General features: G+C 42.4%; 1 protein-coding gene across 1 annotated transcript; it reads left to right on the top strand.

Moving 5' to 3' along the window:
- Window positions 1–2,623: 2,623 nt before the first annotated feature.
- On the top strand, window positions 2,624–3,493 carry LOC135497231 (putative nuclease HARBI1). The gene has a single exon (XM_064786993.1). It carries the CDS (start codon window positions 2,624–2,626, stop codon window positions 3,491–3,493), a length of 870 nt encoding a protein of 289 aa, XP_064643063.1.
- Window positions 3,494–15,587: the final 12,094 nt, after the last annotated feature.

Genomic DNA, 15,587 nt, shown 5'->3' with positions numbered 1-15,587 from the left:
CAAAATTCATATATCCATCATTCGAATCTGAAAAAATTTGTGCAGACCCATGACAATTCCGGTTCCGGTACAGTTTGTTGCATTCCATACGGGCCGCGCTTGCCGATCCTGCTTTCACGACGCATCGCAACCACAGTTACCATGATTCCCATTGTTTCCTACCTCGTGACGCAATTATTTCATGACGTCATGAGCCATTGACCATTCACGCAAGTAGATTTATTCACACCGGCGCCACTGTCCTGAAGTGTGTGGGATTTAAAAATCGTCTGCTAGGACATACAGGACAACGTCGGCGGAGACAATTGTGACATTTCATTGCAGACAAAGCAAACGTCCTCTTCTTCTCGATTCACGTACTTTACTTCAAAAAAGACAGTTTTAACACTACTGCACAAATATAGAGTGGTCTTAAAGTTCCATTTGGATAGAGATTTGACGGACTGATTTGGAAATTCATTCCAACCATGCAACTGCTTCAGAAATGAGAAAAAGCTCCAGGGTGTCATGACATGCATGTGTCTTGCCTCTGCATTTTCGTACTCAGAGGGTTTTCAACTTTCATATCATTGAAGAAATAATTCATTCCAATCTACAAGTATATCAATCACATCATTTATTTAAAAATCGTCTGCTAGGACATAGCCTACAGGACAACGTAGGTGGAGACAGTTGTGACGTTTCATTGCATAGAGATTTGACGGATTGATTTGGAAATGCATTCCAACCACAACTGTTTCAGAAATGAGAAAAAGCTCCTGGGCATGGGTGTCATGACATGCATGATGTGTCTTGCCTTTGCATTTTTGTACTCAGAGGGGTTTCAACTTTCATATCATTGAAGAAATAATTCATTCCAATCTACTAGTATTCCAACCACAACTGCTCTGGAAAAAGGAAAATTTCCAATGTGCCTTGACTAGAAATTTTCTTAGGGCCATACGGGGGGGGGGGGGGGTACTCACATAATTTAAATTTGTACCGGTTAAATTTGCACAGGGGGCACAGGGCCCAGCATGCCAGGGGTTTCATGCCATTTAAATCAGGATGAGCTGTAGGCCTAGGTCAGACCCACTTTATAATGCATTAATATAATTGGGGGTCAAATGAACGAAAATAATCCTAACATGATGGATCATTCTTATTCTTGTCATCCAACACCTGTATTATCGCCAAATTGTCAAATTAAGACACTTGAACATGAAACGCATTTAAAACAATTACGAATATATACCGTAAGCTACAAAAATTCGTTATTAACTAACTGGTGAAGAAACATACACAAATATCTAGGCTAGCAGGTTGAAAATTCAATTATTATTTCACCACAAAGAGCTGCTTCTGTCAGCAGATATGAGACAGCTACCGGGGCGGGGACTACTTCTTTATGGGGCCTTATTGTTCAGCGTCTCCAAGGAATTCTATTTTTAGAGTCCAATGGGGGAGGGGGGTTTGGGGGCCTTCCCCCCAATGTACTGACTAAAACCTATCACTTTCAGAGAATGGGGGAGGGGTTTGGGGGACTCATCCCCCAATGTACTGGCTGAATATGTCAGAAGGACGGGGGTTTGGGGGGCTCCCCCATGCCAAACAGTTGTGTGAGTTCACTAGAGCTTGCTCTTTACATATTATCTTAGGGCTTATTTTTGAAAATTTTATGGAGTGTGCGTGCGTACCGGTAAGCAAAACAAAAGCCATTTTGTGCCCAAGGACGATTTTTCAGCAACTCCCCAAATTTGTTTAACTTTCATATTTTATTGCCAAACAATGGCCACTGGGTGTCCACAAACAAAAGAAAAATACGCACATGTACTAGTATTTTTCGCAGAAAGTAACTGTTGGACCAAATTAATATTACCCGTTGTTTTTCTGGAGAGTGACATCTTTACTGAGATGTTCACATTCTGGGCGCACCACTGGCCTCCTTTGTAGACTAACAGGTTTTGAGGGGAAAAGACATCATCAGCGACATTGGGCATGGGGTGAAGCTAGGTGAGGTATAGTCTAACCCCCCCCCCCCCCCCCCCGCCCGGGCCATGCCCTTGACCACGTACAGTCATGTCCCAAGACCAAGACTAAAACCTTACCAGGAACAGGATCCATTTTCGAAAAATTCTAGGAAAAATTAGCAGGCGATGCCTTCCAGTGGCTAAAAACAAGAAACTGACAAACTGCTGAGTCAAGTAAAAATCGCGCGCTAAAACAAAAGAACCGCTCCATGTAGGTCATCCAGTGTGAACGCTGGCTAAAGTACCTGGAGACAAGGTACCTCGTATTGATTATCTCTGTCAACCTCGTTCGCCTGTTGCCTCTCAGCTCGCACTCACTGTGCTCTCACTAGCCAGTGGTGATCAGGTCGGCTAAAATACTAGGGCCCATATTCATAAACGATGTTTTTCAGTTAAACACCGTTGTCTTGTTTAAACAGTGTTTAAACAGGTGATAATCGGGCACACAAATTAGACAGCATTTCATAAAGGGTGATTAGCTTGTCCCATGTTTAGGCGGTTGCTAAACAAGATCGCCTGTTTAAGGATGACAAAAGAAATTTTAAACGTCGAAAGGGGCTTGTTTAACTGCTGATCAGTCGGTCATTTCTCTTCTGGCGAGCGTCGAGAGTACAATGGATGCGCCAGTTGTGGTCGAATTCGCTGCGGAAGAAGACGCAGAGGCTGGGCAGGAAGTGCCGCGTGGCGTTTTATGTGTCTTCAAGGACCGTAGTAACCCTCTGGAAGAGTACACTGATCGGGCATTTATAAGGCGATACAGAATATCAAAGGATTCATTTCGTTATGTTCTTGACCTAATTGGACCCCAGATAGAGCATCCCACGAGAAGGAATCGAGCCCTTCTTCCGATAGAGCAACTTGCTGTTGCACTCCGGTTTTATGCTTTTGGTTGTTTTCAAATCGAATTTGGGGATTCAAGTGGTGTCTCGCAAGCTACGTGTTGTCGTGTGGTACGTCGTGTTTCCGAAGCGATCTGTGGATGGAAGGAACGCTTCATCCGGTTTCCGACCACAGCGGAGGAGAAACGGGTGGTGATGCAAGGGTTCTATGAAATTGCCGAGTTCCCAGGCGTGATTGGCGCTATCGACGGATCCCACGTAGCAATCGTGAGCCCAGGAGGTGCCGATGCTATACGATTCATCAACAGGAAGCGATACTACAGCTTGAATTGTCAGTTTGTTTGCAATCACCTGATGATGTTCACATATGTGGTTGCACGATGGTACGGATCAGCTCACGCTTCGAGAATTTTTGAAGAGTCTCGTCTGTTCAGGCAATTTGATAGTGGGGCAAATCGTGGAATCCTACTCGGGGATCCAGCCTATACTTGCCGACCCTATATGATGATACCGATTCGTAATTCAAGAACACCCGCGGAAACGAGATATAACACAGCGCAAAGAAGGACAAGAGGTCTGATAAAAAGAGCGTATGGCATGTTGAAGAAACGACTCCACTCTGTTGGCGACTCCGATGTCAGGTAAGTTTATGAACATCTCAATATCATGTTTTAACTTTGAAATTGTCGATCTCTCCAGCCTTTAAGCACAGGCATTAACAAACTCCGGGAGTATATTTATCATACACGTTTTATTCAGCTGCAGGGTAGTATGGCTCTTATTGTAGCCACGGCCTGTCTTCACAACCTTGCCATTCAACGAAATGATGCCATCCCGCCGCAAGATGACGACCCCCGCCCAATACGGTACGAACAGCCAGAATTGGAGGCTCATCGCGTTGAGGCACATATGCGAGGCAATCTCTTCAGAGACAGATTCATAAGAGAACACTTCCAGTAGGTATCAAGATTTATTTATTCAAAAAGATCTTTACACTGACTACAGGTTGACACAAAGCTTCTTACGTTTTTCTATGTAAAATTCAGCCTTAACATCAAATGCAGTCTTCTTCGATTTCGCGGTGACCTGCTCTAACATAGCGGCTTTCTTTTGTTCCACAGCAGCTTCCTTCCTTACCATAGCAGCTTCTTGTTCATATTAAATCCGTATCATCTTTGCCTCGTGTTCCTCTTTCAGGTAGCCAAGTGCAGTGTCGGCCTTGGATAGCACCGGTGAGGTGCTGCGAGAGTCAGCAGACGAGACAGGTGAAGGTTTCGATTGCCTGAAAGATGAATGTGGATGAGTTTCGGGATTCTAATGCACTCGCTGGGAGATTGCATGTAGCATCTTCTGTTCCGGTATCGAGATGTCCAAAGTTCTAATTTCGTTTGTTTTAACTGTTATTATATGCCTATGTACATTACCCCACAGGAAGAAAATGTGTGCGTACGTCTTAGGTTTGTCACTCTTCGATGTACACTTGCCTTTTCCCATGTTCATTGAAGTACTGGTACTACCAGGTATGACAGGTTCCTTCCTAGTTTCTTTCGATGTCAAAGTAAATGACCAGACCAGTGCCTTCCTGCAAATAGAGAAGATGCATGTAAAGCAAAGCATCATATTTTCAATATATGAAAATTTCAATATAACAGTATCACATTCTTCCTCTTCTTTCTGCATTTGTCAATTTATCTGTAAACTACCCTCAGTGCACTAAAATCATTATATTTGTTCTGAAATTGATTGTTTGGTGTGGGTGAATGTTCGGTTTCGTTGTGTACTACAGGGCCTTCTCCCCATTTCTCTTGCTAAAACATGTAAGCAGGATGAGGCTTTGGGGGACTCCCCCAATGCACTGGCTTAAACACGTCAGAAGGACGGGGATTTTTTTTGGGGGGGGGCTCCCCCATGTCAAACAGTTGTGTTAGTTCACTAGCGGCTTGCACTTTACATATTAAGGCATAAAGGTGACATTTTTCAAACTTGCCTTAACATACAGGGTGTCTCATGTATTGTGCTGCATCAGTCTTTGCATGACTGTGTGTCTAGAGGACGTTGAAACTTGGCCAGATGTATTCTACAAGTGACAGGCTATTCAGAAATGTATAGGTTTGTGTGAGAGTATGATACTGCCAAGTCTACAGCCGCTGGAACAGGGGTATGCATGAAATGACGTTGCGTCATTTTTGGAGGTAGGTAGGCCTGGCCTCCTCACCGGCTAGTGAGACCGTAGTTCCCGCGTAACTCAAAAGATAGCCGCCATTGTACAACTCGCGCCATTCAGCATCCCGGTCGGCCTGGAAAAGTTCTAAAACGACTGCAACAGCATTATTTCGAGTTTTAGAAATTTTATCCATTTTAGGGTGGTTTTTGGTTCAAAAACACTGATTTATAACGTAAAGGTAAGTCTAGTTGGTAAAGTAAACATTTTAGAACCCATCCATCGAAATGAATTCCAAATCTTATGTGATATAACCAAGATGTCGGTGGTTGTAATTCGAACAGTTTTTCTACGTCATGTAACGTCACAATAATGACAATGCAAATGGACGAGCCTATTGTCAATAGATAACTCTAAGCTTTATTTGGGCCAGCAAACGCGCATGTTGGTCTAAAAAGGCTTGTGGTATTCGACTCGATGACTCGACGACGCGATGACTCGATGACGCGATCAAGTTGGAATTTTTTTAAAGAATATCACTGCTTGGACATACATAGAATCATAAGTGGAGGAAAATAAAAAAGAACCGATCATTACCAACCCCTTTCCAGCTGTTTTCACCGTATCTAATCCGACCATTTTTCGTTTCCCACAAGTTCGCATTTTTGATAAAACCATGCGCCATGCTGCTATGCAAGCCACTGGTATCTTACCGTGAATACAGCAGCTAAATACACCTAAATATAGCTGGTTCAGATCAACCTCCTACCCAGGTTCTTTACAAGCAGAAATTCCAATGTTAAAATGACACGCGAGTTCCTGGAGACAAGGTTGGCTCTGGATATCCGTTCAGCACGGCAGTCGAACTCCGAGAATTATTTTAAGTGTCAATTTAGTTTGGGAATTATAAATCCTCGTATGACGTCGACATCTTTCCCCTTAGGGCATCTCCAACCAGGACATGTCCATATAAGTGACGCTTGAATGATACCTGCCGTTACGTGGAGGGATAAATCAGACTCAGATATGATGTTGGCTATCACTTTTATTCCATGTTTCTCATCAACTCGAACGTGTGTACATCAAGCCATTACAGCGAAGTTCGACATCTGGCCGTGGCGGCGCTATCGTCCGGTGTCTCCGGGATTGCGCGGGAAGGGGATCATACAGGGTGATACCATACATCACCCCCCTCCCGAGCGTATGATAGCTCCCGCCATACGCCAAAACATTCAAAATACAAAAAACCCTATCAAAATACAGAAAATAATATACATGAAGGTCGCCAGTCACAAAACGTGACAAAAAAATGAGTGAGGATGATGGATGAAACATCCAAACCTTACCCTCACAACACCAAAACACCCAAATTATCGTCAGGTAGAGTTCCAATAATCAAGAGGAGTCCCAAGTGATGGCATAGATGGAGCAGCATGGGTGCAATGACAGGACCGACTATGTGAGTAACGATCCCACACGCCTGTCCCAGCACGGCAACCGCACCAACCCCATCAATACCCCAAAAAAGAAAGTATCATAATCATTAGAATGACAAAACTCCATACATGTATGGTGACAAGATGTAAAACCATACCCAAAAATCTCAAATTAAACCAGATCTCATTACAAATCACACACACATTCACACAGAGATTCACAAGCCATTCACCCCAGCAGGTGCTTAAGCTGCTGTACATTCAAACAGAGATCAGCTATAACCAATTATAAATGAAGGGAAAAGGTACATGTACAATGTAGGTTAGGAATAGAACTCCACTGACAACATCATAAGAAAAACCCCAACAGTTAACAAGCTACCGTTGCAATATGTAAACCTTTGCCAATCGCTGGCAAAAACCTGTGACTGTCCACATCAAAACAGTATGAACAAACATGAATCATAATGAAAACTAGTCAAGAAAATTACTATTGTCTTAATAATACAAAATCGTACTGCAACTCCGCAAGTGAAATGCTGTCAAAAACACTTCTCTATACAAATATAACCAAGAGAAAAGTGCAGCGCACTTGGTCACCTTGACACGAAGCATCCTAGTATGCAGTTCTGGCATCGCACATAATGCTCCAAAGACACATTTTACATTCCAAACAGGTACAATGACTAAATGAAACTAGTGAGTAGTCCAACTTTCAGGTGAGGCAAAATTTAGCCCTATGACATCTATGAACACAAGAACAGTTGGATAAAAATGCCTAGTCATAGACGGTACCAACCTAAAATTTACACAAAAATCAGTTACACAAGTTAACATAAAACACAAAAAAACGTGCACTTGGTGCATAATGCGAAAATTACTTAGCCCACCAGACTAAAAGCACAAGAACTGAAGTGCAAAATGGAGCCCTATAGTTACTCATCCTCAAAAGGGATAGACTAAGAGTAGATTACATACGCGTAGGCTACAAAAAGAAGAGCACGCCTGCCAATACAGTAAAGCGTCTCAACACCTGGGCCATAAAAAGGACCCATAGGCCTACTTCCTACACACTGAGGTAGTATCATAGGATACAAACTGGAAACATGACCAAGTACCAAATAGCAATGTAACTTCTAGTACCCTCAAATCCAGAGGTAGTAAAATGTAACAAGGCACTCCACAACTTCTTTCAGTCCAAATGTATCATCAAATATATCATGGTATTCTAAACAGTCCCAATATTTACTTTTAGTAAGTTGAAAACAAAACAAAAGTGTCCGATTCACGTGACATCATATAGGGAATATATGGAATCCTCCGCAAGTGTCTCTTAGCACAGCAAAACGAAATCCTCACTGAGAGCTGGCCAGTAACGGTCAGTCTCCCCAGTATATAATCCTCTAAACATTGTCTCTAATGTCCACAAGTTGCAAATAACCTTCCCTGCGAGCTGGCCAGTAACGATCCAGTCAGGCTACTCAGAAAAAGCTACTAGTCCCAATGCAACTTATTGAAGTAATCAGCACAACCTGCTATCCAGGAACACACTAGGCACTTACTAGTACACAAATCCAGGTGGTGGTATAACGTGGGTAGGCCTAAGAAATATAGCTTGACCAAATAACATAACGAAGCAGTAGGTCCTAGATTTACAACGAACAGTATAGGAGCAACATGCTCAAAGACCTTCAAGCAACTTCGTTTGGAAAAAATAGTGAGAGGACACAAGGCGTTCAGGACTGTTCAGTTATGATAATCACACAACGCACACGAACACACAACGTGTCAATGTAACATCCATACCCATACTGTACAAGCAGGAAGATACAAAAACACAGAAACATTCACACTCGCATTCATAAAACAGCCTTATCACCTCCATCACTCACACACCAGTGTTACAAGGGTCACAGTTATCGAACACTGACCACACACCAACGTGCATCACCCCCAGGAAAAGTAGCAGAGTGAACCCTTGCAGCAAGCAGACTACCAACCCTCAACTACCGGATCCTGAGCAATACGTAACTTATCCGCGTGTGTCCGCATGGTGGTCCCTTCCTTATCGATCTGTAGGAGCACTGTGAAGTCTTCATGCAGTTCCTTGACCTTATACGGACCCAACCAGGGCTGATGCCTATCCCCCTTGAAACATCTCCTTGGGTTAAAATACCACACATCACTTCCTGGCTGCAGAGCTTGATATTTCGGAGATGACGTTTCGTACTGTCGCTTCTGTACTCGTTGTACAGTCTTAAGCTTGTCCCTGACAATGGCGTAAGCTTTGGTAAACTTAGCCTCAAGGTCAGCTACATAGGATGGAACAGCAGCTGACTTCTCCGACGGAGCCTTGTAGAGGAGATCCAGTGGCAGACGCATTTCACGGGCTGTAAGCATGAAGTGTGGTGTCTCGCCCGTGCTGGAATGGACCGACGAACGATATGCCATCAGGAAGAAGGGCAACATCAGGTACACACAGTACATACCGGTACACACGCTTACGCAATACATATCCGTGTAGATTCCCGTCCTGTTCCCGGCCTTCTCAAAAACACCCGAATAAAGTCAATCAGAAGATTCCATGATAGTCCGAAATGGAAGGTTGCCAATGAATGATACCTGCCGTTACGTGGAGGGATAAATCAGACTCAGATATGATGTTGGCTATCACTTTTATTCCATGTTTCTCATCAACTCGAACGTGTGTACATCAAGCCATTACAGCGAAATTCGACATCTGGCCGTGGCGGCGCTATCGTCCGGTGTCTCCGGGATTGCGCGGGAAGGGGATCATACAGGGTGATACCATACAACGCTCGGTCCACGACAATTTTCATCCAATCAAATCGATCCATTCCTCAGTGAATCTTTATTTCATTCAAGGTTCATAGTCAAAGTTTGAGGGTTAGGCCTTTGTCGACCTCATTTCACCCCGGCACAGGCACAGATTAATTAATAATTTTTTTGTTTTTTCAAAATGGCATTCTGCGACAGTTTTCATCTGAATTCTTTTTGGTGGGCGATACTGTCTTAGATCACATGAAAGGCCCAGAGGTAAGATCGCTCTGTCGGCAGCACGGTCAAGAAATCCTCGCCGTGGCCATGTGATAAAGCCCCGGGTTCGAAACTCGGCTGGGGCAACCGCACTGAATGGATATCTATACGTCTATATTCAGTTCAAATAATTTTAGAAAGATGGTTGCCTTGAGTCTCGAATCATGAATTTTGAGCGAAATGGCGAAAAGCTAGAATATCATCTCGTAAGATTGGATGTAAACACAGCCTGCTATGACGTCCCAATAAACCGAATATAGACACCGACCCAACGCCCCAAACAGCCATACAAATACAAGAAACTTGTTGCAACAATAGACATTAAATGGATGCAAAATGTCCCGCCGGTTTGGAGTTTATACTAGAAGTAGCGAAAGAAAGTGTGCAATATCTATTTTTGATTTTTATTGTGGCGTCACAGCATGCTGTGTTCACGTCAGATCTTAGTATTCTTACAGGATGATATAGCTTTTTCACCATTTTGTCACATCCATCAGGCTAGTTTGGTGGTCTGTTTGTGATCTGATTTGGAATACAATGGATACGTGAGGAGTAACTTGAGAGTAAGTAGCTCAGTATAGAAAAGTTTTTAGAAATTTTGCATGTACTTTCGACCTGTTTTAAGTCGCTCAAAATTCACAATTCAAGACTCAAACTCAGACTCAAAGCGACCTTCTTTCGCCACCTTATTATTGAAATTGAAATTGAATAGGTATTAATTCACTGTGGGTCAACGTTTTTACCCCTCAGCCCATAAATGCTAGAGGGGTATTGTCGAGGCGTTCGCCGTCTGTCTGTCTGTCCATCTGTCTGTCTGTCGGGCCGTCTGTCTGTCCGTTGATCTCGTTTCCGGAGCATATATCCGTAACCATAAATGCTGGGCATTTCATATCTGGGTGGTTTGAAGGTCTTATGGTACCATTGTGCCTTTTGGTAGTTTTGACGGTTTTCGATCTACACTTGGCCCCAGGGGGCGCTTCATGCAAAAAACTACTTTTGGCTATATCTCATGAATTATGCTAGCTAGAATCATGATATTTTTACTGAGGACAGTACTCATGAGACTACATCACATAATACCCGGGTTTTTGATTTGACCTACTTTTCAAGGTCACATGGGTCAATTAGCGTAAATTGACCATCAGTGGTTTCCGGAACATATATCCGTAACCATAAATGCTGGGCATTTCATCTCTAGGTGGTTTGAAGGTCTTATGGTACCATTGTGCCTTTTGGCAGTTTTGACGGTTTTCGACCTACACTTGGCCCCAGGGGGCGCTTATGTGAAAAAATACTTTTGGCTATATCTCATGAATTATGCTAGCTTGAATCATGATATTTTTTTGGTATGTACATTGGGGGTGACTAGAGAAAGGTTCCTTTCGAAAACGGGCTCGTTCCGATTATCAATATGGCCACCAGGGCGGCGTGTTTGAAATTGGTTTTCGTCAATTTCGAGGAGAACCGTTCGTCCGATCTAATTCATTTTTGGTTTGTACATTGGGGGTGCCTAGAGGAAGGTTCCTTTCGAAAACGGGCTTGTTCAGATTAGGGGTGTTTCAAGATCAGTGGCGCTTTAAAAAAAAAACCCGTAACGGGGGTCTAGCTCAGATATTTGTGCATGCAGAGATGATCATTTCAGCTTTTTACCTTTCCTAGGGGTTATATTTGATGGCCCCGCCCTGAAAATTGTGCTAAGATCGGCCAATTTTTTGCTACAGCTCGATTTGTGTCCCGTACATAACCCATTTTGACCACTTTTGTGTCATCCTGGAGAAAATGTCAAAGTTTGAGAGGTTTGGTATAAAATATGTGACCACATAGAGTGATAGGATTGGCATTTTCTCATCCAGATTTGACTGAATTTTATACCCAGGAATTTCTGTGATAACTTGTGTATTATTTTTCAACTTATGATTTTTTTATTGAAGGGGTACCATCGTAACACCCTTACCTGTTTTTAACTGAATTTAAACGAGCACCTCAGGATACACCTTCACAAGTGTTTCTATGACAGACATTTACTTTACTGTAGTAGTAAAAATCCCCATCTATGTGCTGCAATCACTCAGATTTTCAAAAGATGGGTAAATTTTCTATATCATGACTTTCTAAAATGGGATGTCGCCTGTCCCGTACATAACCAATATTTTCCCCTTTTTCACCAGTTTATTTTCATCATTAACTGTTGAGCAAATTCATTGAAATAATTCCTGAGTATGCCTTTGACTGTTCTTAGATATGAAGAAAAAAATGAAGTAAAATATGATTATATGTTACCCTGAAAAATCTGAGAAGTTGAAAAGCATGGATGTCCCGTACATAACCAGCTTTCAGAAATACAGACCATTTTAAAGTGAAAATATATAATGTTAAATTGGGATGAACGCTCTTCGTTTTTCGTTCACTTTCAAGGGTATATCACCCAGTTGTAGGTTTGGTAGTATTTTGGTGATATCTGTAAAGCATAGATGTTTTTTAAACTCAAAGACAAGTTAAAAACAAGTACTTTTTACTGGTAATTTGCCATGTCAGATTCTGCACATTCCCTTGCTGTTTAGATGAAGATGTTTTGCTTTTCTGATATGTTTAATGTTACATGAGATAGAGAAAAAATATCGTAGGCAATCGGGCCAGAGGCATTCATTTGACATGTACTAGGCCTTGTAAGAATGTGCTGTCCCGTACATAACTTAGACGTGACAAATGTTATGTACGGGACACAATAACTTTTTTTAAATTGCTGCTAACCCTTCAAAAAATTCTCATGAATTGTGTTTTTAATCATTAGTGTGTATTCTAAAATACACTATTTCATCTAAATTAGGCAGCTTGTATTACTCAGATTTTTTCAGATTCCTTGGGAAAATATGAACCGTTCGTGAAGATTAGGTTATTCTGCCCCGTAGCATTGTTAAATTTGAATAGGTATAAAAGGTTAATATAGTCTAATTGGCAAGCTTTGTTAGTTAGCTGTCAAATTCATTCAAATTGTTTAAGAATCTGTTGTTTATGTGTTCAGTTTTTATCTGTGACATTTCATCATAGCATTGGGCACCCTGTCCCGTACATAACCGAGAGGTAAAATGATGATAAACTGCCGTTTATACATTTTTTTCTCTAATGTTGCCAGTATTTCTTTATATGTGGTAAATACAAATGCTCAGATCACAAAATTAGATTTTAGTTTTGTATGGAATACTTTTGAATATCAAAAACCATTGGAGATTGTGGAATTATGGCTTCCCACATTACATGTTATGATGGCTTCTTCTTCCAACTTTTATTGTGTGAGTTTGGATATGAATATAAAGAGCCTGCGAAGTCTGGGTATGGTTTCCCAGTATCTTCTTAAAAAGGAGGAACATTTTGGAGTTCTCATTAGACCAATCCAAGTCATCAATGCGTGTTCAAATGCTGTATCCAATTTCCGATTTTTGCCATGCCGAGAACACGTTTAGAGTTTGAAATCCAGGCGCAGAAGAATAAAAACAAAGAAAAGCAACAAAGATGGAGAGAAAGATTGAAAGAGAATGTCGAGGCTTATGAAGACCACATACAGAAGGAAAGGGCAAGGGTCTCTGCATATCGTGTCACTAAAAGAGACCAGATGGATGAAAGAGAAAAAGCAGAAAAGAGGCAAAAGGAAAGGGTACGTAAAGCTGATTACAGAAAACGGAAGAGACAGGAGGATGATTCCAAAGAAAACAATTGCCCTACAGAAGAGGTTCTGCAACAGAAAAGATTGAAGACAGACAAGATCCTAGAGAAAGCAAGAGCTGATAGAATGAAGTTGCGAGTGTGCCTAAGAGTTACTAAACATCGAGTGAAGCAGTTTGCCTACAAAACACCAGAAAGGACACCTGTTGAGCCTGTCGTCAACTCTCCTGGTCACCATAAGTCAAGGCAGGCACTCAGTAAAGCTAAGAAAAGGGCTCTCACAGTCTTGCCCTCCACTGCGAAACGTAAGCTTCAAGTTCTCGGATCCCTCATCAACAGTCTACCTGGCTGTCAGAAGAATGACCTTATACAGTCTGCTGGTTTGGAAGAAGGGGAGAATGAAAATGCTAACTCAGCCGCAAGAAGCATTGTCCAAGCCATCACTGAATCAATGAACGAAGCGAATGTATCGACATCACCTCTGATTGATAAAGCAAAGATTAAGCAAGTGCTAGCTGTTTCTGACAAGAACACAAGATGCAACATTTCAAAGACATTTCACATAGATAGTCGGTCCCTCAATAGACATTATGAATTAAAACAAACGGCAAAGGCAAGGAACTGCATCGCAGCATTACGTACGAAGAGAAAGGACGCTTTTGAGGCTGAGACATGGGTTGCTATGATAAAGAACTTCTTCCGAGATGATCCAATATCGCAAGCTTCTGCAGACTCACAAGATGTCTTCACAAACAGAAAAACTGGGGAAAAAACACCAAAGCGGTTTCTTCAGATGACACTCAAGAGGGCATATCTTGCATTCAAAGAGGACCATAATGACTACCCGTTCAAGTTTACCGTCTTCAGGAGGTCGAAACCACGTGACGTTGTCAAAAAGGGAGAACAGCACAGGAAAGTTTGTGTTTGCGTTAAACATGCCAATGTTGAGCTGAAGTTAGATGCCTTGGGACATCTCTACGATGCTGCCAAGGAAACAAGACCTGGTGTACTGACAACTGTTGATGAAGTTTCAAATGCAACACTCTGTCGACCGGGACTTGTAGATTGTGTGTACACTACAGGAAATGTGGAAATTGTGGTGTGCAAAAACTTGACGAAATCTTGAAAGAAAGGTTGTTGTCAGTTGAGAATATAACTTACGAGAAGTGGGACTATGTTGAAATTAAAGAGAATGCCAAACGCCGTAAACTTGTAACGTTGACAATATCTGGTAACAACTTCCTGGAAGAACTGAAGTCCGAGCTTATGCCCTTCGCACAGCATCTCTTCACCTGCTACCACCAAAGCCACGCCCTTGACACTCTCATCAAAAACCTGCCAATCGGACATGCAGCCTCCGTCCTGGACTTCGCAGAGAACTATTCATGCCTCCTGGATGGTGAAATACAAAGTGCGCACTGGACCATCGACCAGGTTACAGTCCATCCGATGATGTTTTATCTCCACCACAAGGTAAGCACAGCTGAAAACCCCAGGCTATTGAAAGTTGCAATCACTGCAATATCAGATGATATTCATCATGACGGAACTGCTGTAGTACAATTCCTTTACAGAGCCATGGACGAAATTTCCAAGATGAATGACATTTACCCGGTAACAAAGCTGCACCAATTTACCGATGGTTGTGCGGCACAATATAAGGGCAAACATAGTTTCACAGACTTGACACACTCAGTTGAAGACTTAGGCATTCCTGTAATAAGAAACTTCTTTGAAAGTGGGCATGGTAAAGGACCATGTGATGGATTGGGTGCAACGGTGAAACACTGCGCAAAACAGGCTGTCCTACGAGGGGTTATGATAAGAAATGCTGAAGAACTATTTGCATACAGCCAGAAAGATCTAGTCGAAGTAGCCGCTACAGAGACTGGCAAACGCAAAGATGAGGCCACCAATTCACGTCGATTGTTCGTCTTTGAAAGCACAGAAAATCTCAAACAGAAGAGAGCAGAACGTCAAAGAGAAGATGTAACAGTAGCTGGGACGAGGAAAATTCATTTTGTAAACCCAATTGAGCCATACGTTTTGGAACACAGACGTTTGTCATGCTACTGTGATCGTTGCCTACAGGGGTCATACAACAAGAGGCCCAAGGGCCTGGCGCTCAGCCGAAATGGATAGGTGAAGGCAAGGGCCAAGTGTGTGTCGGTAACGTTATTATGAGGCAACGTGAAGCTATAACGTCTAGCACGCAGAAGTGCTGATGCGAAAGACCTTCTTGCTATATCAGTGCATGCTGAAGTACTGAGTTGACGTCACCCTGGTATTATGACGTAAAGTCATTTCTATTGCCGTTGCAGTAGTGGGGTGTGTGATGACGTCAAGGAGTTGTGTGGTGACGTCAAAGAGTGGAGTCCTTGTCTTCATGCAGCGTAGGTGGAACTAATAACATGCACATGGACAC

Source organism: Lineus longissimus, chromosome 12 (assembly GCF_910592395.1).
Source record: "Lineus longissimus chromosome 12, tnLinLong1.2, whole genome shotgun sequence".
In the NCBI taxonomy this organism is placed as follows: Eukaryota; Metazoa; Nemertea; class Pilidiophora; order Heteronemertea; family Lineidae; genus Lineus; species Lineus longissimus.
The sequence above is the reverse complement of the archived record's forward strand: the minus strand, read 5'-3'. Positions and strand labels throughout refer to the sequence as shown.

Coding starts and splice junctions, on each gene's coding strand:
- LOC135497231 (XM_064786993.1), top strand. CDS start 2,624: ATGGATGCGCCAGTTGTGGTCGAATTCGCTGCGGAAGAAGACGCAGAG.